Below are 26,912 nucleotides of genomic sequence, written 5' to 3'. Positions count from 1 at the left end.
TACTGTGCACTCTCCACGCCCCTAGGGTGAGCATCAGGTTGTGGGAAGCCACGGAACCCCAGTCCTCGGGGGATGGAGAGGGAGCAGTCGGGGTCCCTGGGCTTCACGGAGTCCAGGGATGACAGGTTCTAGGTCTTGGCCATCGCAGGACATTGCTGGACAACGGAGGAAGAGCTGAGAATGGGTGGAGACCCCAAGGGCTGCTCAGTCAGCCCCAGGGCTGAAGGGAGAAGGGGAAAGGGGAAGAAAGAGCTCTGGGTGGTTTCCACTCTGGCGAGAGTCCTTAGTCTAGTGGTGTCGGCTATCGGAAGATTAGATGCAGCTCTTTAGGGGAAGGCCTAGTCCATCATTCAAGCACAGTGGGTCTTGATGAGCAGAGATGGTTCATGGTTTTAGAGCTTTATTGTAGAAAGGCAGAGAGAAAGAGAAGGTAGAAAAAGAGAGGCCGGCCATGGCCACGTGGAGAGAAGGGGGAAGGGAGGAAGAGAAGGAGAACTAGAGATGAGAATAAGTGAGGTGTGAGCTTAAGAGAGAGAGGAGGGGCCAAGCAGCCCCTTTTATAGTGGGATGGGCTATCTCGCATTTGCAGGGTAGTTGCGGGGAGGAGCATACCTGGCTATAGTCAGGTAACTGTGGGGTGGAGTCTAGCCAGAATGCCAGGAGCTTGTGACATTGTCTGCGTGACTGATAGTCACAGGATTATGGAGTTGGGGGCTCCATGGTGTCAGCACCTACGTCTGAGAACATGACTCACTGTTCCATCCCTTGTAGAGTTTTCTACTGAGCCTCCGTGGTAAGCTTGGCTCAACCAGAACACAGGCTGCCTTTCACGTTCCCACAGATTGTCGTCTGGCTTTTACTGGTACACTGCTGGTGTGTGTGCTCCTGTACTCCCAGTAGGTAAATAAAATGTAATTTAAAAAAAAATCTCAAATTCCCACATAAAATGGGATTCTTCCTGCTTCCTTAAAATTTTAGTGTTACCAGGGACACAGAGGAGGGGCTTAAAGCTGGTCAGGATTCGGGTTCCACCCTCAGTGACCTTCAGACCTGCTCCTTTCCAGTTAGTTACACAACAGCACTGCTCACAACAACCAATGGGCTCATCCTATACAGCCATTAAAGAGGACAAGATAAGATGTGCTGTATGTATATGTACAATGAGGCTTTATTCAGCCTTGAGGGAGACTGAAACACTACCGTCTGCAGGGAAATGAATGGAACTGGAGTTCATACCAAGTGGCATGAGCCAGACCCAGAAAGACAATCATTAAAGGTTTCCTTTCATAAGTGGAGCTCGCACATGCCTATATGGCATGAAAATATAGGCAAAACTACTTTGCAAGAGGAAAGAAACTATCAGGAAGGGGTAAGAGTGACACACAGGGGGGTAATAGGGAATGGATATGGACAACAAACTTGAACAAAAAATGTCATTGAGACGCATGGCTTTGTACAATGAACATGTGCTGATAAACAAAGGAGCCAATGCCATCTTTAGTCCCCGCAATAGCTACTTATATCAACTTCTGTATTTAACCCAATAGCTTCCCCACCTCTTGAAAAAATTCTTGTAGTGTATTGGCACACTCTACTAACCTATAAACTAAGACTATGGGGAGAAGGCTCAGTTGGTAAAGAGCTTGGTGTGACTGAGGGCCTGAGTTCCATTCTCAGCAGCTGTGTAAGGTGTGGTGTTGGGAAGTGGGGACAGATAGTCTAGCTGAATCAGCGAGCTCCAAGTTCAGTGAGAGACCTTGTCACAAAAAATAAGGAAGACAGCTGATACTGACCTCTGCATTTATATACATGAGCATGTTCTCTCTCTCTCTCTCTCTCTCTCTCTCTCTCTCTCTCTCTCTCTCTCTCACACACACACACACACACACACACACACACACACACACACACTCACAAAGTGAGGTAGGGAAGCATAGGAAATAGTTTAGCAAACGGAGACTCTACTTGGCTTGGGGGATACACAGACCCGTCTTCTATTAACATGCTCAGCAGCTGTCTTAGTTAGGGTTTTACTGCTGTGAACAGACACCATGACCAATGCATGTCTTATAAAAGACAACATTTAACTGGGGCTGGCTTACAGGTTCAGAGGTTCATCCATTATCACCAAGGCAAGAACATGGCAGCATCCAGACAGGCATGGTTCAGAAGGAGCTCTGAGGGTTCTACATCTTCATTTGAAGGCTGCTAGCAGAATACTGACTTCCAGGCAGCTAGGATGAGGGTCTTATAGCCCACACCCACAGTGACACACCTACTCCAACAGGACCACACCTTCTAATAGTGCCACTCCCTGGGCCAAGCATATACAAACCATCACAGCAGCCTAGGACTCACACCTGCATGTATCATGCACACATCTGAGCACCTAGCAACATGCTAGCAACCGAGACCCTCCCCACTTGCATCAAGTTGCCTGCACAAACTTCTCTCCAAACGATGGACTAATTTCTTTTCCCTTTAACAGCCATCACACATAGACAGTTTTTATTTATATGTACTTCAGTTATACTTAGGAACAAGGGTAGGAGGACCAATGCAGGCTGAGCTAGTTTTGATGCATGTAAAACAGGGCAGGCTGTGTCCTCTGAGTGAACAGGGAGAAGCTCCTATTTACCATCTTATGCCTATGCATGTTTGGATGTGCATAAGATTTAAAAATCAAATGCATTGTGGGAAGAGTCGTGTGCAATAGAAGAAAAGGTTATATAATTCAAATATGTCAATCAAAAAGAGAACTATCCAATTATGGCTTGTGGTAAATAGTTACTTTGCTCTTTAGATCCCATAAAAGATGTCCTGGGTGTGAACGTGGTACCCCGAGTGTTCTCTCGTTCATATGGGCTGCTGCCACTTTTATTAGCAGATTTCCCATCTATTCTAGCATCTTGATTTTGAACAGCTTCCTGGCTACTTTTCAGTCCATGTGTGCTTATTTCAACTCCTAGAATATGATGCCAAGAATCTAGAAACACTTGGTGGAGACAGGGACCACTGTTAACACAAGAATGTGATCACATACTGGGACAGGAGAGATGGTTCAACAGTAACAAGCACTTCCTGTTCTTCCAGAAGATCCAGGTTCAGTTCCCAGAACCCGTCACTGCTGTCTGTAAATCTAATGCTACGGGATCTGACACCCCTTTCTGGCTTCCATGAGCTCCAGACGCCCATGTGGTGGGTGAGTAGACAAGGTGAGGTGTCCTGGAACTTGTGTAGGTCAGACTGGCCTCAAACTCATAGAGATCCTCTGACTCGGTGTCCCTGGAGTAAAGGTGTGCACCACCATACTATGTGACAGTACTGATAATAATAGGATGAAAGAGGCCATCATGAGCCTTGAGCCTTGCAAGTTTGACCTACAGAAAGAAACTGAGCACAAGGCCTAGAGAGGTGCACAGATGTTTTAAGGCAGAGTCCTGCCCTCCCCATAGAGAAAAGGATTTTTCCTTCATCTGAAATACTGAGCTTCCCCCGGGGAGCTCAGTAATGGCGATAAAGTTGTTTGTGAATCATAAAGGAAAGCTTCTGAGATGTCTCCATTTAATTGTAAAGAGAAGCAGATGGAAGGCGGGGGTAATTAGGAATAACTGACAGGCTAAAAGGACAGGAGACAATTTGACAATCTCATACATATGTTAAAATCTGAGCTCTGGGGGCTGGCAAGATGGCTCAGCTGGTAAGAGTACTGACTGCTCTTACAGAGGTTCTGAGTTCAAATCCCAGCAACCACATGGTGGCTCATAACCTCCCGTAATGAGATCTGACAACCTTTTCTGGTGTGTCTGAAGTCAGCTACAGTGTACTTATGTATAAAAATAAATAAGTCTTTGGACCGGAGCAAGCAGGGACTGAGTAAGCAGAGTTGACTGGAGCGAGCGGGGCCAACCAGAGTGAGCAGAGGTCCTAAAAATTCAATTTCCAACAACCACATGAAGGCTCACAACCATCTGCACAGCTACAGTGTACTCACATACATAAAATAAATAAATATATAAATAAATAATTTTTAAAAAATCTGAGCTCTACTATCTTAACCCCTTAGGTATCAATTCTTGCTTGTGGTTCAACTAAACAGACCCAGCCACCGCGTCTCCCTGGGCACATTCTGTCCTAACACTTTTCCTGTCACTCATAATCCTGCCCCTCTTTCATGCAGCCTTTGAGGGTTCAGTGTGGACACCTTCTTTTATTTCGGTGTTGTATAGCTGGATTAAGTGCTTAGGAAGGACCTGGATGATTCATGCATGATTAGGATGATGAAGAATATTTTCAGTTAAATAATAATACTGACTCATTGTTGAAGGCAAATTTCTATTGGCCAGAGATAGGATCTGAGCAAGAAGTAATTTTGTATTAACTGTCTAGGACCTAGAGGTCTTCAACATAGAAACCTTACAGACTCGAGGAATTATATGGGCTTACTTCATGTAATTACTTCTGTATTAGTTACTATTCTGTTGCTGGGATAAAATATCCTGACAAAAAGGACCTTAGGGAGCTGGGTTGTGGCATATGCCAGTAATCCCAGCACTCGGGAGGCAGAGACAGGCAGATCTCCAAGTTTGAGGCCAGCCTAGCCTGGTCTACAGAGAAAGTTCTAGGGCAGCCAGGACTACACAGAGAAACCCTGTCTCAAAAACCAAACAAACAAGGAAACAAAGGAACCTGGGGAAGAGAGTTTTCAGCCTGTGGTTCCAGAGGATAGACTCCATCATAGTGGGGAAGGCATGGGGGCAGAAGCAGGAAGCTGGCTCATCGCATCTTCATCCACATGTAGGGGAAGGGAGGAGAAAGAAAGATGGGGCGGGAACAGGCAGAAGTGGAATTGGGCTCAAAGTAAGCTCTCAGTGAGGTACTTCCTCCTGTTAGGAACCTTGGAAAGGCTCCATAGCTCCCCCGAAAGCACCACCGCCTTGGGACCAAGTGTTCAAATAGGGAGCCTTAGGGGAACCTCCTTCAAACCTCAGAGCTGTGCTCCGGTGGCTCCACCTTATGGAAGCCAAAAGAATATGAAGACAAACCCAAGGATTCCCCAAGCGGCAAAGAACCCTGTACAATCTTAAATGCCTCTTTGACATATATGGCAAAGTTGTTCATTCAGTTTGCTTTCTGTTTTTTTTTTAAAATCCATTAATTTATTCACTTTACATCTCAGTTGCAGCCCCCTCCTTCTTTTCCTCCCAGTCCCACCCTTAAAAATCCCTCCCCCATTACCCCTCCCCTTCTCCTCAGACAAGGGGAAGCCCCCTTGAATACCATCCTACCCTGAAACCTCCAGTCCCACAAGGACTATCGCTTTCCGTTTTTTTTTTCTCATTTGTTATTTTTTAATGCATTTTTATTTTTTGTGTATGAGTGTTTTGTCTCAGTGCATATATGTGCACCACATGCATGCCTGGTGCCCTCAGAAGTCAGAAGAAGGCGTTAGAGTCCCTGGAACTAGAGTTATGAGCATATGTGAGCCACCATGTGGATGCCAGGAACTGAACCTGGGTCCTCTACAAGAACATCCAGTGCTCTTGACTGCAGGGCAATCTCTCCAGCCCCCTCATTTGTTATTTACTGGGATCTCACCTGGATATTCTGTCATCTCAGTCAGACACGGGCGAGCCTAACAAGAGTCTGCAGTGCATATAAGAACCACAGTGATAAAGAGCAGTTGTCTCCCCACGACACGAGCTGAGGCCAGAGGTGGCAAGTAACTGCCATAAAAATAATATCTGGACACAAAATCTAGGCAACCTTTGTTTGCTGCCCCTGTCTTCTCTCTCTCTCCCTCCCTCCCTCCCTCCCTCCCTCCATCCCTTGTCCTCCTCCTCCTTCTCCTCCTCCTCCTCCTCCTCCTCCTCCTCCTCTGCCTCCTCCTCCTCCTCCTCCTCCTCCTCTGCCTCCTCCTCCTCCTCCTCCTCCTCCTCCTCCTCCTCCTCGTCCTCCGCCTCCTCCTCTGCCTCCTCCTCCTCTTCTTCTTTTGAGACAATGTTTCTCTGCATAGCCTTGGCTATCCTGGAACTCACTATGTAGACCAGGCTGGCCTAGAGATCCACCTGCCTCTGCCTTCTGAGTTCTGGTTTTAAAAGCGTGTGCCACTACACCTGGCTCTTTATTGTAAAAGGTTTGCATTTTATTTAATTAAGAAGAGCATCGTATCCTTACACAATCATGTTCCTTGTGTAGTTCTAAAACCACAAAAATCAATCTGCAATTATAAAATCCTTCAATATTTTATTACAGTTGTGGTAAGATCAGGTGAGCACCAACACAATGTTTCTCTTACAAAACAAAACTCAAAAAAAAATTCAAGATTTACCTCTCCAGGGGAAGGGACACTTGTGCACCGGGTCCTCCTGGATTCTGGGACTCCCTCACATCAAGAACCATTGCCAACCTTTGGGACCCACCTTCAACAGACCCAGAAACTATCTGTGCCTTTGCAGGGCAGAAACAGGATCATCAAGCGAGCTCTCAGCTCTGAGTAGAATGCATTAAGCACCTCCCAGCGAATGCCCCTGCTCACTGAAGCTGGAATCTGCAGAGAAGAACCAGCACAGCTGGATGCGAGGGCAAGCCTGGGCTCACAGAACCACAGCACCAGTGGTGGCTTTTTGAATTTTTTTTTTCTGGACTAAATTTAATTCCATCTGAAACCTCAACCTACACACGGGTATGGGCAGAGAGACTTCAGTAGAAGTCCTGTAATAATTCTGGTTCAAAAATCTTTCATCACTTTGGCAATGGCAGTCATAAAGAAGTTTCTATTTCGAGGAGCTGAGGTCAAGGATCAGGTGAGCCCCTATGGTGCCTCCTGCTGCTTGGTCCTAATGCATTGTGGGAAGTGGTAGAGTGGGGTAAAGGAATCACTGGCTTTCCCTTACTGCGGGATAAGAAAAGAGGAATCACAAAGGTAAATATTGGGATGTTAGCAGCTCAAGAAGGCAATCTTGAAAGTTATTTATGTATCAGCTCTACCTTTGGAATGCACAGAGTTGCGCCAACCCTTGTCAGTGTGCACAGTCTTTGAGAGCTCTTCTCTGGAAAAAATTGGTGTTCAAAGCCCACACTGGACACTTGGCGGTGAACACGTGGGAAGGAGCTGAATAGCATAGCAAGGCTTTGAAAATTGAGCTGACATGGAAGCTCAGCTTGCAGAAGGCCACTTAGAACTTAGAGCCTGAATCCAGCTGGATCTATTGTCTGCTAAAGCTAAAATAACAACATCATTAGTAGGATTTAAGTAAGACTTGAAGATCCATAGAATAACATTCAAAATGTCTAGGATCAAGGCAGTTATTCAGAATATGAAAAAACAGAAAAATCTCTGGTAGAAAAATATGTGTAACAATGCCAAGGATAGCCAAATACTGAAGATTCTCATAGAAAGTTAGAGTGAATGAAACAGAAGGAAAATAGAAAATCCATGAGATGAACTAGGTTTAGCTGGGTATGGTGGCACACCTTTAATCATAGCACTGGGGAAGTAGAGGCAAGTGGATCTCTGAGTTTGAGGCCAGTCTGGTTTGCTTAGTGAGTTCTGGGATAGACAGGGCTACATAGAGAGACCTTGCCTCAAAAAAAATTTTTTTTTCTAAAACCTTCTCAATTTAGAAAGCTTAAAATACCCAAAACAGGAATAAATACAAAGGACTTTACGCCCAGACACCTAATAATCAAAGTGATGAAAGACAGAGACACAGAAGAAGTTCTGAAAGTAACCAGAACAAAAAGCAACATATTCATGAAGCAGAACAAAATTTCAGTGATTATAGATTCTCATGAGAAACCATGACAACCGGAAGAAAGTGGACCAATACTTTTCAAATGCTGAAAAGGAAATAATTACCCAGACGGAATTCTGTAACTACTGAAATATTCTTCAGACTGAAGGTAAAAGGAAAATGAAGAAACTGTTACTGGAAGACCTTATCTGTGGTTATTGCTTAAGAGAGAAAGAGTAGCCGAAGGGAACTTAGAACGTTAGGAAAGAAAGAACAGGTACCTTTCCTCTGCAACCGAACGCTTGGTCACTGACAGCAGAGACTGGAAGTCTTGTAACAGCTCTGTTCCTCACTGTGTGGTCAAATACCCAATACAAGCAACATGTGACGGGCATATCTTGTCTCACAATGTGAGCATGCAGTCCGCCAGGGCATAGAAGGGACATGAGGTGTCTGGTCACCTGGATGCCTGCACTCAGGAAGCAGAGATGGGGATGTTGCCACCCTGTCCTCTTGGATTCGTCTGGCAATGGTGCTGTTCACAATCAGGATGTGTTTTTCCCTCTTTGGTCAAACCTTTCTGGAAGGTACCATTGTAGACACATTCCAGATGTGATTCTAATCCAATCAACTTGATGACAAAGACAGCTTATCACAAGTACCTAATATTTTATTTCACAGTGCTGGGAATTGAACTCAGGTCCTCACACATGCTGGAAAAGTGACCTGCACCAGGCTCCATCCCCAGGCCATGATGAGGTTTTCAGTGTCTGTGGGTGTAATATATAAGACAGCAACATAAGAGGGGAGATACACCAAACCATATAATAGTAAGGTGGTTTTCCTAAAAGAACATAACTTTTAAAAGGAAGAATGTTGGAGGAATCATATCATCCAATTGTGAGACTTCCTATAAAATATAGTGATCTACATAATGTAGTAAAAGAGAAAGACCCATTAGCGAGACATATAGGAGAAGATCTACACAGTACAGTAGCTAATATTTGAATTTCTGTATCAGAGAAACTTGACAAAGATCTTTTTTCATCAAGTGGTGTTGATTGTGACATCCTTATACAAAAGGTCAACTACATCCTAAACCTCACACCACATATAAAACTGATTTATAGTGGGTCCCAGTGTCACAGTGCTTGTCTGGCCTGCTGGAGGCCTGCGTTAGACTCCTAACCCAGACAGAGAAACACCACCTTCCCAAACAAAAAAACTCAAGCGGGTTGTAATTGAAATGTGACACATAAAACTATAAAGCTTTTAGAAGAAAATCCTTGTGACCATGAATCAGGATAGAACTCTTAGATGTGATACTGAAAGTATAAATGGACCAGGAAAAATATTAGATTTCATCAAAATGAAAAAAAAATCTGCCAAAGATACCATTTTTTAAAAATGAAAGAAAGCAAGAAGAGGGGAAAGTAAAGAAATGGTGCAGCAGTTAAGAGTGCCTGCTGCTCTTCAGAGACATGAGTTTAATTCCTAGAACCCATGCCAGGTGGCCTATGATTATCAATAGCACAGCTGGTGGCCACATTCCAGTGCCCCCACACATGAGCACACATCCACATGTAGACACACACCCCTACGCATAATTTAAAATGATAAGAATAAGAATCAATGTAAAGAAAAGCTATAGTTGGCAGGAAATGATTGTAAATCAAACAAAGTATTTATTTCCAGAATATACTTCACTTATTTAAAAATTTAAAGTTAGTGTAAGACTCTGGTGAGCTTTAGCTACCGAGGACCCCCTGAGTGAGCCACATGGATCTGGGGATCGATGCTAAAACAAGAGGTATTTATTGTTCCTGTGCACTGGGGTCATCCTGCACCTGAAGGAGAGGCAATAACCTCAGGCAGCCCATTCAGCAAGTTTTTATACAGTTTCCAGGGGGCAGAATGGAGCACCAGCAACTAGGCACAATATGATTGGCAGAACAGTGTGACTTTTAAATTGATTGGTCTCTGCGGGTGACCAATGGTTGGTCCCCCCTCCCTTCTGGAGGGGAGGGGTGCCTACATGCTTCACGACCTCTCTCTTCGAGGGGGAGGGGTGCCTGGTGGAATTTTCCAAAGGTCCTGAGCTGACCTCTTTACCCCCCCACCCCCTTTTTTCTTGTGCATGTTTCAATCCCGAAGCTATTGCTGGTATTCTGATTTCTCATACTACTGGTCTTCTGTATCTAGTTCTTTGTATCTCTGCTTTAAGATCAGTAGCTGGACTGTACCTATGCATTCCTTAACAAAAGTGGCCAAGCAGTTGCAAATGTAGGGGCCAAAAGTCAGAAGTAAAATCAAGATGACTAAGAAGCCTAATAGGGAGGAGATCAGGGTGGTAACCCAAGGAGAATTGTTAAACCAGGATTCAAACCAACCTTGGGTTTTCTTTCTTTCTCTCTTCCACTTGGCTAGTCCTTCTTTCACCTTGGCCCAATGCTTCACACCTCTAGGTAGCACAGAAAAAGTGGTTGGCCCCCTAGCACTAATGGGCCTGCTGCTAGCTTCTCCCATCTCGAGGTCACACATATATGGGGGTTTCTTGCAAGAAACTTCTCAAATTTGAGTATCCTCACTCTAAGCCCCACCCTCCAAGGCCAATTCTGAGACACAGTTCAGATTTACATATCCCACATCCCCCACATTTGGGCAATCCCTCCCAGTGGACACCCCAGGGGTCAAGGCCCACTGCTAAATCACAGAGATCAAAGACAAATTCCAGCCACCAGATACAATGTGGGTGTTCCTCTGTTGTGGACCAAGTCACATCCCTAGTGGCTGAGAGAACCTGCCAAGTCACCCCAGTAGGGTTGTGGGGGCTGCTGAGACTCAGCACTGGAAGATACACCATGGCCATCTCAAGGTTTCTTTGGCCTTGCAGAAGGGGGTTGCTTGGGTGTTTGGCTGCTATCCAGTTGGCATCAGGCACAGGTGCTGGTCTGACATGAACCCAGGAAGTTACTCCATCCACTTTAATGGAGGTCTGGGTGGTCAACAACACCAGGAACAGCCCTCTCCACTTTGCTTCCAAGTTTTCAGCATGATGTCCCTTAACATATACCCAATCTCCAACTTGGAGTACCTGTGCTATACAGGGCACTGAGTTTAGGCCACAATTTCTGATGGGTGATCTGGAAAGCTTGCAATCAAGCCATGAGATTCTTGTCAGTCTGCAAAGTCACTCTGAGGGAATCAAGAGTGGGGGTCAAGGGAGTGGGAGTCCCATACAGGATCTCAAAAGGGGTCAGGTTCAAATGGTAGGGGGTATTCCGGGCTCGGAACAGGGCCAGGAAAAGGAACACCACTCAGTCAGTGCCAGTCTTCAAGGTCAATTTAGTCAAAGTCTCTCTTAAGGTTCTATTTATTTTCTCTACCTGCCATGAGTTCTGGGGACAGTATGCACAACGGTGCTTCCAATTAGTCCCCAATGTCTCTGCCAATCCCTGACTTACCTTAGAGACAAAAACAGAACCATTGTCTGATCCAGTTACCTTGGACACTCTGAATCTCTGGAAAATTTCCTCTCATATCTTCTTGGCTACCATGGTAGCTGTTTCCTGCTTGGTGGGGAAAGCCTCAACCCATCCATAGAAAGTATCTACAAACACTAGAAGGTATTTGTAACCATATTTTCCTGGCTTAACTTCTGTAAAATTGACTTCCCAGTATACTCCAGGCCTCTCTCCCCTAGGTCTTCTGCCCTGTTTACCCTTGGCCGCATAAGCATTCACTTGCTGGCATACCGTACACTGTTCTCTCTAGCCTAAAACCTGAGGTCCATTACATAGACTTTAGATCCCTTGACTGCTTGGATGAGCTCCTTATCTCCTAACTGAGTCCATCTGTGCATTTGGCCTAGTAAGTCTTTTGCTTGCTTTCTAGGGGGTATAATTTTCCTTCTTGTGTGCACCATTGCCCTTCCTTCTCTAGGTAGTAGTTGGTAGGGTGAGTAGCAATCTGAGTCCTTTCTTTTCCAGTATATTCTAAGTGAGGCCATTCTTTAGTCCAGTCCCATTTCCCAGTGGGTGTCTCTTGCAGGCCCATAATCTGGATAGGCTCCTGCATAGCCACTTCTCAAGCCTGGTAATTGCCTCGGGCCTCTCTCTTGGTATATAGCCCCATGGTTGTGGGCTGTGGCAAAGCCATACCTGCTATCCATGTTGATGTTAATCTTCTTGCCGGCCCCAAGTTCCAAGGCTTTAATAAAGGCAATTAGCTCTGATTTCTGAGCTGACATGCCAGGGGTAGAAGTTCCACCCAGATGACCTTTGTGCCGTCCACCATGGCAGCACCCGCTCATCTCTGACCAGCATGGAGAAAACTGCTCCCATCTGTAAAGCAGGTAGCCTTGGCGCCCCACAGGGGTCAATCAGGGAGGTCTTTCCTCCACCCATAGGCTCTCCTTTTGGGCCAGTTAGTTGTGGCCCATCGAGCAGGAAATGTATCTGGGCCCCCACCTTGGAGAGTAAGTCTTGCCCCAACAGAGGGTAGGGACAGTAAATAAGTGGGATACCTGGCCCATCCTAATGTCCACTGTTCTTTGGTTATATACATCTTGGTACCAGTAGCTTCTTGGACTCAGGTTTTTTGCTGGAGACTGGCCCATCAGCTTGGAGGAGGACTGAGTGTTGGGCCCCTGTGTCCATCAAGAATTGAGTGGGTTTCCCCTCCACTCTGAGTTACCCTGGGGAGGGGATCTGAACCCCATCCTCCCTAGACACTGTCTTCCCCCAGGGCTAATACCTTTGCTGTTTTCCCAAGACCTGGAATTGCCCACCTCCAGCTTCCATTTGTTAGGGCACTCTTGGGCCCAGTGGCCTCTCTCCTTGCAATATGTGCACTGTGCACTGGTCCTCTTCAAGGGCTTTTCTGTCTCTTTTCTCTGCTTTTCCTAACTACTATAGCCAGGACTCTATAGATTCCTTCCCTGTCACTTTCCTTCCTTCCTTCCTTCCTTCCTTCCTTCCTTCCTTCCTTCCTTCCTTCCTTCCTTCCTTCCTTTCTTCCTCACTCTCTTTCTCTCTCTCTTCCTTCCTTTCTATCAGTAAGTATATTTTTAAAATTTCAAAGTACCAAAAACTCTTTGAAGTTAAACATTAAGAAAATGCTAATTTCGAGCACAGTGAGAAAAATTATCAATAGAAGATGATTTTAACATTTTCAACTGTTGATATTCAACAAAAGAATAGTTATTTTTTTAAGATATACTTTGCTGTTATGTCTTCCTTTTCAGTTCTGATTTTGTTAATTTGGATACTGTCTCTGTGCCCTCTACTTAGTCTGGCTAACGGTTTATCTATCTTGTTGATTTTCTCAAGGAACCAGCTCCTGGTTTGGTTGATTCTTTCTATAGTTATTTTTCTTTCTATTTGGTTTGATTATTTCCTGCTGTCTACTCCTCTTGGGTGTAGTTGCTTCTTTTTGTTTTAGAGCTTTCATATGTGCTGTCAAGCTGCTAGTGTAAGCTCTCTTCAGTTTCTTTTTGGAGGCACTTAGAGCTATAAGTTTTCCTCCTACCACTGCTTTCATTGTGCCCCATAAGTTTTGGTACGATGTGTCTTCATTTTAATTAAATTCTAAAAAGCCTTTAATTTCTTTCTTTATTTCTTCCTTGACCAAGTTATCATTGAGTAGAGTGCTGTTTAGCTTCCATGTGTGTGTGTGATTTCCCTTGTTTTTGTTGGAATTTAAGACCAGCCTTAGTCTGTGGTTATCTGATAGAGTGCATGAGATTATTTCAATCTTCTTTTATCTGTTGAGGCCTGTTTTGTGGCTAATTATATGGTCAGTTTTGGAGAAGGTACCATGAGGTGCTGAGAAGAAGGTATGTTCTTTTGCTTTAGGATGAAATGTTCTATAAATATCTGTTAGATCCATTTGGTTCATAACTTCTGTTACTTTCACTGTGTTTCGGTTTAGTTTCTGTTTCCATGATCTGTCCATTGCTGAGGGTGGGGTGTTGAAGTCTCCCACTATTACTGTGTGGGGTGCAATGTGTGCTTTGAGCTTTAGTAAAGTTTTTGTTTGTTTGTTTGTTTTTGTTTTATGAATGTGGGTGTCCTTGCATTTGGAGCATAGATGTTCAGAATTGAGAGTTCATCTTAGTAGATTTTCCCTTTGACCAATATGAAGTGTCCTTCCTTATCTTTTCTTGATAACTTTGGTTGAGAGTTGATTTTTATTTGATATTAGTGTGTTTCTTGGGACCATTTGCTTGGAAAATTGTTTTCCAACCTTTTACTCTGAGGTAGTGTCTGTCTTTGTCACTGAGGTGGGTCTCCTGTATGCAGCAAAATGCTGGGTCCTGTTTATGTATGTTAGTCTGTTAGTCTATGTCTTTTGGGGGGAATTGAGTCCATTGATGTTAAGAGATATTAAGGAAAAGTGATTGTCCCTTCCTGTTATTTTGTTGTTAGAGATGGAATTATGTTTATGTGGCTATCTATCTTCTTTTGGGTTTGTTGAAAGATTACTTTTCCAGGGTGTAGTTTCCCTCCTTGTGTTGGTGTTTTCCATCTATTATCCTTTGCAGGGCTGGATTTATGGAAATATATTGTATAAATTTGGTTTTGTCATGGAATATCTCTATGGTAATTGAGAGTTTTGCTGGTTATAGTAGTCTAGGCTGGCATTTGTGTTCTCTTAGAGTCTGTATGACATCTGCTCAGGATCTTCTAGCTTTCATAGTTTCTGGTGAGAAGTCTGGTGTAATTCTGATAGGTCTGCCTTTATATGTTACTTGACCTTTTCCTCTTACTGCTTTTAATATTCTTTCTTTGTTTAGTGCATTTGGTGTTTTGATGATTATATGATGGGAGGAATTTCTTTTCTGGTCCATTCTATTTGGAGTTCTGTAGGCTTCTTGTATGTTCTTGGGCATCTCTTTCTTTAGGTTAGGGAAGTTTTCTTGTATAATTTTGTTGAAGATATTTACAGGCCCTATAAATTGGGAATCTTCTCTCTTGTCTTTACCTGTTGTTCTTAGGTTTGGTCTTCTCATTGCGTCCTGGATTTCCTGGATGTTTTGGGTTAGGAACTTTTTGCTTTTTGCATTTTCTTTGACTGTTGTGTCAATGTTTTCTATAGTATCTTCTGCACCTGAGATTCTCTCTTCTATTTCTTGTATTCAGTTGGTGATGCTTGTATCTATGGCTCCTAATTTCTTTCCTATGTTTTCTAACTCCAAGTTGTCTCCCTTTGTGATTTCTTTATTGTTTCTAATTCCATTTTTAGATCCTGGATGGTTTTGTTCATTTCCTTTACTGGTTTGATTGTGTTTTCCTGTAATTCTTTAGGGGATTTTTGTGTTTCCTCTTTAAGTGCTTCTACCTGTTTACCTGTGTTCTCCTGTATTTCTTTAAGGGAGTTATTTATGTTCTTCTTAAAGTCCTCTCTCACCATCATGAGAAGTCAATTTAGATCTGAATCTTGCTTTTCCAGTGTGATGGTGTAAAAAGTTAAAGTTCAATAAAAGAATATAAAGAATTTGAGGCGCCAGGGGGGTGGGGGATAAGGAACCCAGATGACAGTGCCCCAAAGAAGGTAGATACTGGAGCCAAAGGAAAGCCAGGCACTGGGGACTGCAGAGAGCTGGGAGGTGTGGACAAATGAAGGCAGGCTTCGGGGATCAAATGAAACTAGGCAAGAGGCCCACAGGATGTGAGAAGAGAGAGATATCAGGAACTCATCCCCCTGTCTAGATGTCACCCCCACACCCTAGGCCTCTCTCTCGGTAGCCCCTTCCCCCAGGCCGATGGACACAGCCAGAGCCCCCTCCCCTCTCAGAGGCCTGGTCCGCCTGCAGCCAATGGGCCCCGGCCCCATCCCTGAGACCTCAGGAAGTCCCAGTCCCTCCCACCGGCTGCTGAGGCAGGGGGGGCTGGGGAGAAAGCGCAGAGAAGAGAGACAGCTTGGCAGGGGGAGCGCCGAGCAGCCGCGGGGGGCGGGGGCCGAGGAAGGAGCGGGAAGCGCCGCGGCGGGCTGGCGGGCTGGCGCGGGCGGGGGTGGGGGGGTCCCCGCCGCGGCGGGGCGGCGGGGTGACAAGTTCTCGGCCCCGCGGCCGCGCGCACTGACCTGGGTCCCCGCGCAGGCGCCCGGCCGGTGCTCAGCGCTCCGTGGGTCCGACCGGCAGCCTGCGGGCATCGGTCCCCGGGGCTTCCCCACCCCCGAGGGGCCGGGCCGGAGAGCCACGGCCGCGCCGGAGCCAGCGGGCGAGCGAGAGGGCGAGAGGGCGAGCGGGGAGGCGAGCGGGCCGGGAGGGGGAGGCAGCGCGCCGGGAGCCGAGCGAGCGAGCCGAGGCAGCGAGTGAGGGACGGCATGCAGTGAGGTCATCCTTTGAATCTAATTGTCTGAGTCAGGAGGAGATGTGGCACTTGATGCTGGGGGAGGGGCGGGGAGGGGACCCTCGGCATGGCCAGGGGTGGCGGGCTCCGCTCCCCCAAACCCGCGGCTTGGATGCGGGGTTCGGAGCTGACCTCTGCTGCCCGGGTACCAGCCAGCCAGCCTGGAGACGCGCATCTCAGTTCCAGCTCTGGGCCACCTTCCTGTCCTCTTGGGAGTGATGGGAACCTGCTGAAGCCCAGGTCATCTTTCCACATTTTTTTAGGGAATGGTAGACATTCCGCCCCCCACCCCCCCGCGCCACTCCCAGTCATAATTCTGCCCTCAAGGAAGAAGAGTGTACTTCAGCCCTCCACATTGTCTCTGTACTTCAGGAAAATGGGCCTGGGACTCTTCTCCCAAGTTTACCTGCACTGGTAATCTGGTGGGATGTCGAAATTGAGCCCCAGTCACGGCCTTGCTCTCTGGGAAGAACCGTGCAGAGACCAAAGATCCCCCATCCCAATAAACGCCCCCCCCCCCATTCTTGCTCTATTTGCTCAAGCCTCCCTCATTCAGGAGGGCCAAGCAGGGCCAGTCTCCAGGAGCACCAGGAGGCTACCCAAAGGAATCAGCTGCTCAGACTGTAGTGGGGCAAGTCAGCAGCTAGGCCTCGGGCTGGTGAGGCTCACACACCCAGGCGTGTACACAGAAGTACATGCACACATCTGCACACACGGGCGGACGGGCGCAAGGATGGACCAGGAGGCTAGGGATGCTCTCACCGAGGGGCCACGTGCCCCTCCCCTCGCCCCCGTGGGGGAGGGGTGATAAATATTTAAGGGGCTTTTAGCTAAGAAGGGGCTGAAGCCGGGGGAGGGAGGGGGATCCACGCTGCCTGATTAATGGGGTTACGGGCTTGGATCAATCTGTCCGCCTGCCGCTCCCTCCTTCCCTCCTCCTCCCTCCCTCCGCCTAATGCGCTTTATCAGGAGACGTTTTTCTGACTTGGCAGCGTCGCGTTTTAAATAGACCCATTTAGAGCTCGGGTTGGGGGAGAAGAAGGGGGAGGTGGAGGGAGACAGAGATTGAGACGGGCAAGGAGACAGAGACAAATAGGGAGAGAGACGCCCGGAAGAGAGAGACAGCAGTGGGGAGGGGGGGGGGAGAGAGAGAGAGAGAGAGGCAGAGGAGAAAGGAGAGGCTGAGGGTAAGACTCCCATAGAGGCTGAGATCGAGGGAGGTGATGGGAGGCCAGAGCAAAGGTGGGGGCTGCAGAGCAGAAACAAACACAGAAAGACCGAGAGAGGAGAGCAGGCACCAGCAGCCAGCGGAAGCCCAGAGAGAGGCTCTCTGCAAGGGCTGAGTGCTAGCTTGGGAGACAGCAGATATCTTTTATTTCCAAAAACAGTTTTTCATCCACTTTGTTAAATTAAAAAGCTGTTTTTAAAGTGGCGCTGGAGGTGCTGCGGGGAGCGTGGACAGAACTGCCAAGGCCTCCTTCCTCAGCCCCACAGAAGCAGCTCCAGCCTGAGCCCCTGGGGTGTCTCCAGCTCCCCTGCTCTCTGCGATCCTCTGAGATCCCCAGGGACAGGGTCAGGGCATCTGAGCTACTGTTCACTGGCAGGAAGTCCTTCCTGCTGTCTGGCTTCAGTCTCTCTTGCTGTAAGGAGTTTCTCTCTCTCTCTCTCTCTCTCTCTCTCTCTCTCTCTCTCTCTCTCTCTCTCTCTCTCCTGAGCACGACCTTCACTCCTTAAGCCTCTCTTCTAGCTCCCTACAGTGCTCCCAATTTGGGGGTGCTTATGGCCAAGTAGCTTGTTTTTCTGGTAGGACATCAGATTCCCAGATATACTCCAATAAATACCATCTATTATTCTGTAAACCCATTTCATAGCCCCTCTAGTTTGAACACACTTCTAACATAGACCCCACCCCATGTCCTTAGGGCCTCTGGGAGGAATGAGGTGGGAAGCCTAATTTACAGTACAGCATCTCTTCCTCCTTCCTCCTCTGGACCCCTGAACCATCTAAGCTCCCCGGAAGGCCATGTGTCAGCCTGGACTACCCCACTCCATCCTTAACAACATGCACTCCTGGTTTTGAAGGGTTGGTCGCCCCCCCCACCCCACCTCTCGCCTCCCTGCCCCACTGCCCCAAGCCGGGAAAATGGCCAGTCTGTTTGGGAGCTGAGATGAAAAGCCCAGCCGGCCTTTGTGGGCCTCTGGCCTTTGTGGGCCTTTGGCGGGTTTTGGACAATAGGCCCTTCCTTTCCGCTCCAGTGCCTCAATTCCTCAGATGCCCCCACCCTGGGGCTGCCAATCCAGGGGCCTTGCCTGCTTGAATGAGAGGCAAAGAGGACGAGACTCAGCCCCACTGCTGGCCCCACAAGACTTTTGGACCTGCCATTCCATCTCCTTCAAGCTCAGCTACTCCTTCAAACTCAGCTACTCCTTCAAGCTCAGCTACTCCTTCAAGCTCAGCTGCTCCCCCAGTGGAGTCAGAGAGATGTTTTAGGGGCAGAGAGGGAAGGAAGGGGAAGACACAGATAGCAACAAGATGTTCCTAAATCTGGTATTCAGCATCCTCCACACAGAAGGGTATCCTGACTAGTGCTGCCCTTTCCTGTGTGATGGAGGATGAGTTTCTTTCCTCCTCTGGAACTAATATAGGGCCACAAGGAATCTCAGGCCCCAGGTCTTGGGAGACAGGACAGGAGAGCTGCAGGAGCAGGTCTCAGGTCTGTCACTCAGGGCCCAGTGCACCTGCCTGATGCCCCAAGAACAGCTTGCTCTGCATGGGCTCCCAGCACCTACCTCGTTACCACCAGCTGTTCTCCACACACATCAATATTATCCTCCTCTCCAGACCAAAGTCTTCCTGGGATGATGTGACAGGGCAGGGTTCTGGAAGGGCAAAGGACATACATCAGGTCAGAGAAACCACAGGTCTTCCTGGAGCCCATCTCACACTCACAAGCCCACTCTTAAGGGAGGCCAGCATCTCAGTGTTCTCATCTGTTAAATGGGAACAGTTACCTCGGCGCACTGTTTTGATGACTCAGCACCTGAGCAGTTGCTAGCGGGTGGGCCTCAATCACAGCTAAGTGAGAACACTCACCTAGCATGGGTTCCCCAGCATGACACCCCACCCCCCCCAAAGCTAGCTGTTATTATCATATCTCTGCCAGAAGCAGATATGCCTGGGAGAGGAAAAAAAAGCAGTATAGTCTTCTTCTACCAGCTCTTTGCTGACTTCAGTTCTAAACCACAGGGACAAACAAAGGGCACAAGATAGGCCTGACACCACTCACAGATACATACCACAGATTCCCACACAGGCAGGGTTCAGGCAGAAAGGCCCCCACATCACACACGCTCGCGAGCGCGCATGCACACACACACACACACACACACACACACACACACACACGTGTCACGGGCGCTGGCCTCGATGCCCACCGTCCCCACATCCTCCAGATCCCCACCGTGACTTCCTGAGCATCCAGCATGTGCCGGAATTGTTTAAGCAGCCATATTTGCAGCATCCTCTCTTCTTGGTGATCCCTCCATGAGATGGGTGCTAACGTAATTGCCACTTGACAGCAAGCAAACAAACAAACAAACAAACAAGCAAACAAACAAAAAACCCTGACATTCAAAGATATTAAATAACTTACACAAGACTGTAGGTCTGACCACTCCTGGAGCCCAGAACGGAATCCGTACCCCTCCCCACTCCACCTTTCCATGCCAGTCTGCCTCTGTAGCTCTCACCCACTTACACAGTGCTAAGGGTATTTATTCTTTTCGGTCGTGCTGGACCCATGCTAACTCATTAAGCCTATCTGCAGCATCAGCTCACAACTGCCCAGGTCCTTGGCTCTGCAGTTTTTACATTAAGTCCTAACTGACGGCTAATTTACCCCCTTACACAGGCTCTCCCTGTATAGATTAGAGATTTTCTGGCCCCTGCCTCAGGGAAGTCAAAGTGTTTGCCCCTACACCCAGCTTAACGTACACACACCCTTCCTTTATTCTTACTTACCTTATGTGCATGAGTACTTTGTCTGGGTATATGTATGTGTTTTGCTTGTACACATGTACATCATATGAGCACACGGTGCCCTTGGAGATCGGAGGAGGGGTTTGGATGCCCAGAACTGGAGTTACAGGAGCCGCCATGTGGGTCCTGGGAATTGAACCTGGGTCCTCTGCCAGAACAACCCTTAAGTTACATTTAAAAACAAAACTGTATGTTGTGTATGTGCATGTTCCTAAGTGTGTGTGTGTGCACCACATGTGTGCAGGAGGCTGCAGAAGTGTCAGAGGTGTCAGATCCCTTTAGCTGAAGTTACAAGCCATGTGGGTCCTGGGATCCGAACCTGGGTCCTTTGCAGGAGCAAGTTAGTGCTCTTCACCGCTGAGTCATCTCTCCAGCTCCTTAACTTACATTTTTGTGCCAAATCATCAAAACAACATTCTGAGGTAGCCTTATTTCTACTCAGTAGTGAGAACACTGTGACAGCAAAAGCTGATCTTCCCAAATGGTGCAAATGGCCACTGGCAAGGGCCCTGGGACTTCAGAAAACCTTCAATGAATTCTGACCACTCAATAGACCCCTCACCTTCTACAAGTCCCCAGGAGATATTAAGGGTCTAACTGCTTCCTCAACAGGTCCCAGAGTAAATCTGCCAAAGGTATGATTAGGGGCCTACATGCACACTCATGAGAAAGAAAAGGGACTCTGTCATGGAATCCTGCCCAGAAACCAGAAACATCACTAACAAGAGAAGGCCAGTAACTAAAACAGTGTGTTAGAGACACAGGCTGGCTGGTGGTGACAGATACCAACACACCAAGACACAGGCCCAAAAGCAGGGAGATAGAGGGAAGGCAGACAGACATCAGGCCAAAGAATGACAGGTAGCTTGACACAAAGACAATGGCAGTAGAGAGGGGACAGGCTACATGAAAACACAGACAGATACACACTGACACGCAGAGGCATAGATAATTATAGACCCATCTGACCTTCACAAGAAAATAAAAAACAAGTCAGACTTAGGCTGTGTGTGACATGTATGTGCGTGTGTGCATGTGTTGGGGGAAGCATGCAGTATCTCCACGCACATTACACCAGCTGCTTCCAACAATCTCATCTGATTAATAATAAATGCCCTGTAATTACAGCTGCTCCCCCCAGCCCTTCTTCCTGTTTTTTTTTTTTTTTTTTTTTTTTTGTCAGCTGCCGCCAGGCCAGCCCCCTCCCTCCCCATCATGGCTTCCATGACCCTCTCTGTCCTCACCTGCAGCTTTCTAGAAGAAGGAGAGAATGTGAGCTGACAGGCCAGATTCCCGCTCTGCAGGGGCTCCCCGGCTCTCTAACCTGGATGAATGCTCTTAGGTGCCAAGCAAGATTTGTCCTCTGCATTCCTTCCTTCTCAGCTCCCACCCCCCACCCACCCCCACACCTGTGTGTCACTGGCACTCCAATATGGCTAGAGAGACACACAGGTGAGCTCTCCTCAGTTACCCTCACTCTCTTGCCAAAGATGTCACCACTCACAAGCCACTTACCCTTGGAAACCCAAGAGGCTTAAAGGCAAAAGGAACCCAGACAACGGACTCCCCCACTTCCACCTCACCACTCAGGGCTCTAAACATCCCAGTCTCCTTGGTTCCCCATTGCCCCCACGTGCCCCCAAGTCTACCTCCTCCCAGGCCTCCCACCACCAAAGCATCTCTATCAGAATCAGCCGCTTCTATGCCGATCTGTTTCTAATCGCTGGGGCCTGGTTCACGCTTGCACCCCCCACCCAATATTGATTCCATTATTTGGAGAGACATTGACGTCAGGAGTCTGGATGGGTGCCAAAACCGCCTTCTCTCCAGGCCTGGGCCAGGGCCCAGCGCCCCCCCCCCCCCCATCCTGCGATTTCACGGAGGGGCGTGGAAAGGTCAGCTCACAGGCCAAGGTCACGTGGCATCTGCCTTCCCATACTGGACTCCTTTTGCTGTTTTTGGGACCACCATGCAGTGTTGTTCCTCCTCCTGAGGAGAGGGCCCACACAAAGGCCTGGGGTCAGAAGTGAGGTACAAGTCTACAAAAGGGGGTCTTACTGAAATCCTTGCTAGGACTTGCTGCACAAAAGGCATTTGGGAGAGCCAGTGGCTCAGGAGAGGGTACTTAAGGAAGCCACTGTTTACTTACCACACACACTTGCTAGGAACTTGAAAAGCCGCCACTGACTTTTCGTTCTGGTGTTGGGTGCTCTTACCCTGCTAAGGAGGAAACTCCCTGTAGTGTTAGGATTACCAGTAGCCCTAAGCTAAGTATTGCCTTCATTTAACTAACCACACACAACTGATCTAATAAAGCTTTGCTCTGTATGGATTAGAGGCCCTGCCCCTCCTGCGTTGCCCACCGAAGCCTGCCTCAGTTTCCCCTGCTCAACTTTCACTCCCAGCCTCTCCTAGGAGACTCTCACCATGAAGTGGGTGTGGGTCTCTCCTTATCTCTCTCCAGCTAAGGTGCTGCACAGGACCCCAACAGCAACTCCAGGCCTCTGGAAGGGCTGCACATGTTTTAGGGTCCGTGTTTTCAGACAAACATTAATAACCAACCAAGAGACAGTCCACCCTGCCTGAGCTTCGGTGACTTGGATATGGGGGTCCATTCTCCAGACCTACAGAGAATTAAGGACACACTCTACACCACAGGAGAATAGAAACTGGGGAGAGAGCAGAAAGACCTCCGATCACTGCCTCAGGACCAGGTTACTGTCTGCTGCGCTCTCGCTCTCTCTCTCTCTCTCTCTCTCTGTCTCTCTCTCTCTCTCTTTCTCCCTGTCTCTCTGAGGGAAGAGGGGCTTTCCTTATTTCCATCTTTCAAATGACTCACTGACCCTTTGAACCAGGGAGCGGCACAAAGAGGAGCCCCTGGGCCTCGAACCTGAAACCCCGAAGGGTCCCCCTCTCACAATCATGCCTCCATGTGGAGAATCCACTTCCGGCCAAGCACCAGGAACATAGTCCTGCCCACAAGAAGCCGCTTGTTTGATGGAAGAGAAAAGGCTTTGTTTTTTTATTACTCGTCCTTTCTGCATCACAGGCAGGGTACAGCGGTGACCGTGGCAGACCCAGAACCCACACAGGCAGCACTAGCACCTTGCTGTACAATGCAAGGAAAGAACACATAAGGGTATGGCTGGACCCTGCCTGGAATCAGCAGGAATCTGTCCCCAAGTCCAGGGACTCTCCAGCACATTCCCAAGACACAGATAGGCCCTGCTGCTTAAAAGTCACCACCACTGCCTGACTTCAGTTCCTTCTGATGTAGTCGTAACCTCAACTTCTGGGCACTGGGTCCCTACAGCTGTGGGGTCGAACATCTGCTCCAGTTCCTCCTTTTGCCTTTGGGCAGCTTTTGCTTTTGGCTCTGATGACACCCCCTCCCCAAACCCAGCAAGGCTTTAGGGGCTCCCTTTGCCTGCTGCAAAAATAAAGGGGGACAATGACCCCTTGCTCTCTACCCACAGTTCCTCCCCACAGGAAGCCAGAGCCAATGTGGGTGTGGTCACCCAGGGCCACAGGAGTTCACTGTCCCTCCCTCCCCCCACCCCTGACCCCACAGTGGGCTCTGGAGGAGGGGGGTCAGTCCACTTCAATCTTCTTGCTTTCTGGACCCCCTCCCCAAACCACGCACACATGGTCCCCCCCCCAACCAATCTGCATTTCAAAGAAAATTCACTCCATATGTTTCCGATTCATTTACACTTCAACTCGCTATGGGGGGGCAGAATGCAGAACGCCTTGCCTCCAAGCCCCCCCCCCACTGCCCCCATAGGGAGGCTGGAGTGCATGTGTCCAAAGGGACACATCTTTCAAGGCTATGGAGCAGTTAAAGCCGGACCACTTCAGCCTGATGTGCCCCCTCCATGATCCAAGTCCCTACTGTGTAAGCATCTATGGGGCTGGGGTGGGGGTAGTATGCCTCAGGTGGTCCCACCACTGGTCCGCATCTATGGGGCTGGGGTTGGGGTAGTATGCCTCAGGTGGTCCCACCACTGGTCCCCACCATGGGCTGTGAAGTCCAAGACCATTTCTCTAAAGCAGGTAGAGTCCTGGGAAGGGCTGCAGCCTGGACTCCCTAGGGCTAGTGTTCTTTTAGGGAGCAGGGAGGGGGATGTTGTGTATTCCTGGGTAAACACTGGAGCCATGAGACATAACATGGCCCCTACCCTTCTCCAGCCGGAGCAGAGGAGAGTAGAGAGGGTGCAATTAGAGACAGCCTCTTCTCTCCCAGAATCACTAATGCACCTGGGAGCATTCCTGAAGCCCCAGCCCCAGCCTGGAAGATGAGTGGGTTGAGGGGAGAAGCTGTCTAAGGACTTGAGTCTCTCACCCCCACCTCCCCGCCGCCCTGATCCTTTCCACCACAGAAAAGGTGCCCACAACTATTTAAGGAATATTTCATGGCACATGGAGGAATCTGACAGTTCATTGACCCCTGTACCATCAAACCACTCAGACATTCTGCCAAGAGCCTAGTTGGCTGGTAGAAAGGCTTGACTTGCACAGTGTCTCCCACCATCTTGTTCATCAGATAGATCACAGCCCGTGTAAAAGACCAGAAATAAACAGAACCAAGCGGACGCCCCGTCTTCACCCCGGACATGTCTCTGTTCCTCACCTTGATTCCCCTGATGCGGCACCACAACCCAAAGAACATGCCTGGGAACACATGACAAAGTCTCAACTCCCCTGGCACTGTGTGGGTCTGCATGTGAGCCACAGGATGGAAGTGGGAGTTTCGTGCGAGCGTCAGGATCTAATGTCAGTCTGAGCATGAACTCTAAGATCAAAGTGTGGGGTTGTATGGTTCTCTGGCAGTGTTGGAGGGAGAGCCAAGAAAGATGGGTGCATGAACCAAGGTCCTGAGGTGTGTCCCTGACTGTGGGTCGGAGAGGGTCAGAAAGTAGGCTCAGAGACCGACTGAGCCCCAAGTGTGAATTCTTGGCCTTCGGGGCTTTCTGGGTGTGAGTCCGGGTTTCCCTTTTAAGTATGAATGTCAAGCCCTCAGTGCCTCTAAAAACCCAAGTGTTTCAAAATCCAAGCAGGATAAGCTACTTGATTACAGGAAGAAGTGAGAATTCACAGTGTGGCCACTACAGTTCTAATACGCTTCTAAGCAGGAACACCCAGATCCTCCTGTGAATCTGAGTGAGTGACCCAGATCCTGGTATGAGTTCAAGGTTAGCCCCTTGAGTCTAACCCTTCAATTCCCCAGGTGAATCTAAGTGTGAACCAAAGGTCCTCACATGACTCCACGTGAGCGCTGTTGAACTTGAACTCGAGCCCCATTTGTAGAGTTGGGAGTCATAGTGGGACTGGCTGGCACAGAGGGCATGGCAGCCTGACAGGAACTGCAGTGTCCTGAGAGAGCCCTTGCATTCACACGGGAGTTCAGCATTCTTCCTGCTGAGTCTGAGTTTGAATATGGGCCTCTAGTCTCAGTGTGGCAGGGCCCCTGAATGAACGAGTCAACCTGAGGACTCCGGGGTCTTACAGAGTCAAGAACTGGGGTACCAGTTCATGAACCTCACGGAGCTTCTGTGGGCCAGTTCTAAGTTTGGAATGTGAACCCGTGAGTGAAAGGATACAGATATGCAAGTGTGAGCCCCCGACGAGAGCAGAGCTGATATTCAAGCACCCCCCCCCCAAGGGAAGTGTAAATCTACATGTGAATCCCACTCCCCTGGTGTGACTCTGAATGCAAGCCCTCCGAGTGTCACCCCCACCCCCACCCCCAGTCTCTGCAAGGAGCTTAAGTGTTCCAGTGTGAATCTGAATGTGAATTCTAGAGCCCCAGGAAGTCTTGAGTGTGAACTTTAAACTCTTAGTCTTTGGGTAGAGTCAGAGTCCCGACTGGAGTATCAGTTCTGACAGAGTCTGAACCTTTAGCTCCATCTTAATCCCTCCTAGAGCCTCAGAAACCGAGAGAAAGGATTTGTGTGGGCTGTCAGAGTGAAGACAGGGACAAAATATGAGACTCACTGTTCTCCTCACCTCCCAGATCCAAGCTAGCTCTGCATCTCCACGAAGAGCCAATTGGGCAAGCCCCCAGGGTCAGACACACAAAAATACACCCTATGTTTCAGACCGCAGGACACACAACAGTTGACTAACGCACAAACACTCTGTATTCTCAACTCTTACCACCTCAGAGGATAGGGTACACAAATACATCCTGTGACACAGACAAATATATCACAGGCAGAACAAGTTGTGTTAAAGACACACAGCATACAGACACACGCCCAGTGTTGCCGGCAAGATGCTAGACTTGCGTGCACAAACACATACATACATAAATGCGGGGTGAGGGGGATGAATTCTCAAACAGAGAGACTAGACAGAAAGAAAGAAAATCCTGAATTTTCAACAAGGCGTGAGAAATAGTCCTGCCCGCCTGAAGCTACTGGAGGGGGGAGGGGGGCCAGGGAGCCAGAAAGCTAGACGCTGGAGAAGCTCGCAGAGGAGAGGAGTCGTGGAGAGCTGTCCGTCTGGTGACCTCCTCGCGGCCCAGCCCCCCACGCACCGGGAGATACACTACTCTATACAGCCTGGGGACACCCAGAAACACCGGAGAAGGCACACATGGGCAGACTCACAAAAGAGACACTTGGGGATATGCCACGGGCTTGGAATCACACACACCAGAGGACTTACAAAGAGACACACTGAAAGGGACTCACTGCGTGCAGATACATCCAGGCGGACTCATGAGAAAACCATAGGCAGGATCACACCGACACACACACACACACACACACACACACACAC

At 48.4% G+C, this 26,912-nt stretch overlaps 1 protein-coding gene across 1 annotated transcript in view; it reads right to left on the bottom strand.

The window, feature by feature from the left end:
* Positions 1-26,912, bottom strand: part of LOC108168680 — a 160,442-nt gene that overhangs the window by 132,448 nt on the left and 1,082 nt on the right. The window contains exon 2 of the mRNA XM_030251656.1: positions 18,881-18,970. Within this exon, the coding sequence (XP_030107516.1) occupies positions 18,881-18,970 (90 nt within the window). The remainder of the gene's footprint in view (positions 1-18,880; positions 18,971-26,912) is intronic.

Source organism: Mus musculus (genome assembly GCF_000001635.26).
Source record: "Mus musculus strain C57BL/6J chromosome 4 unlocalized genomic contig, GRCm38.p6 C57BL/6J MMCHR4UN_CTG5".
NCBI lineage: Eukaryota > Metazoa > Chordata > Mammalia > Rodentia > Muridae > Mus > Mus musculus.
Note: the sequence above shows the minus strand (reverse complement) of the source record. Positions and strands in the feature narration are given on the sequence as shown.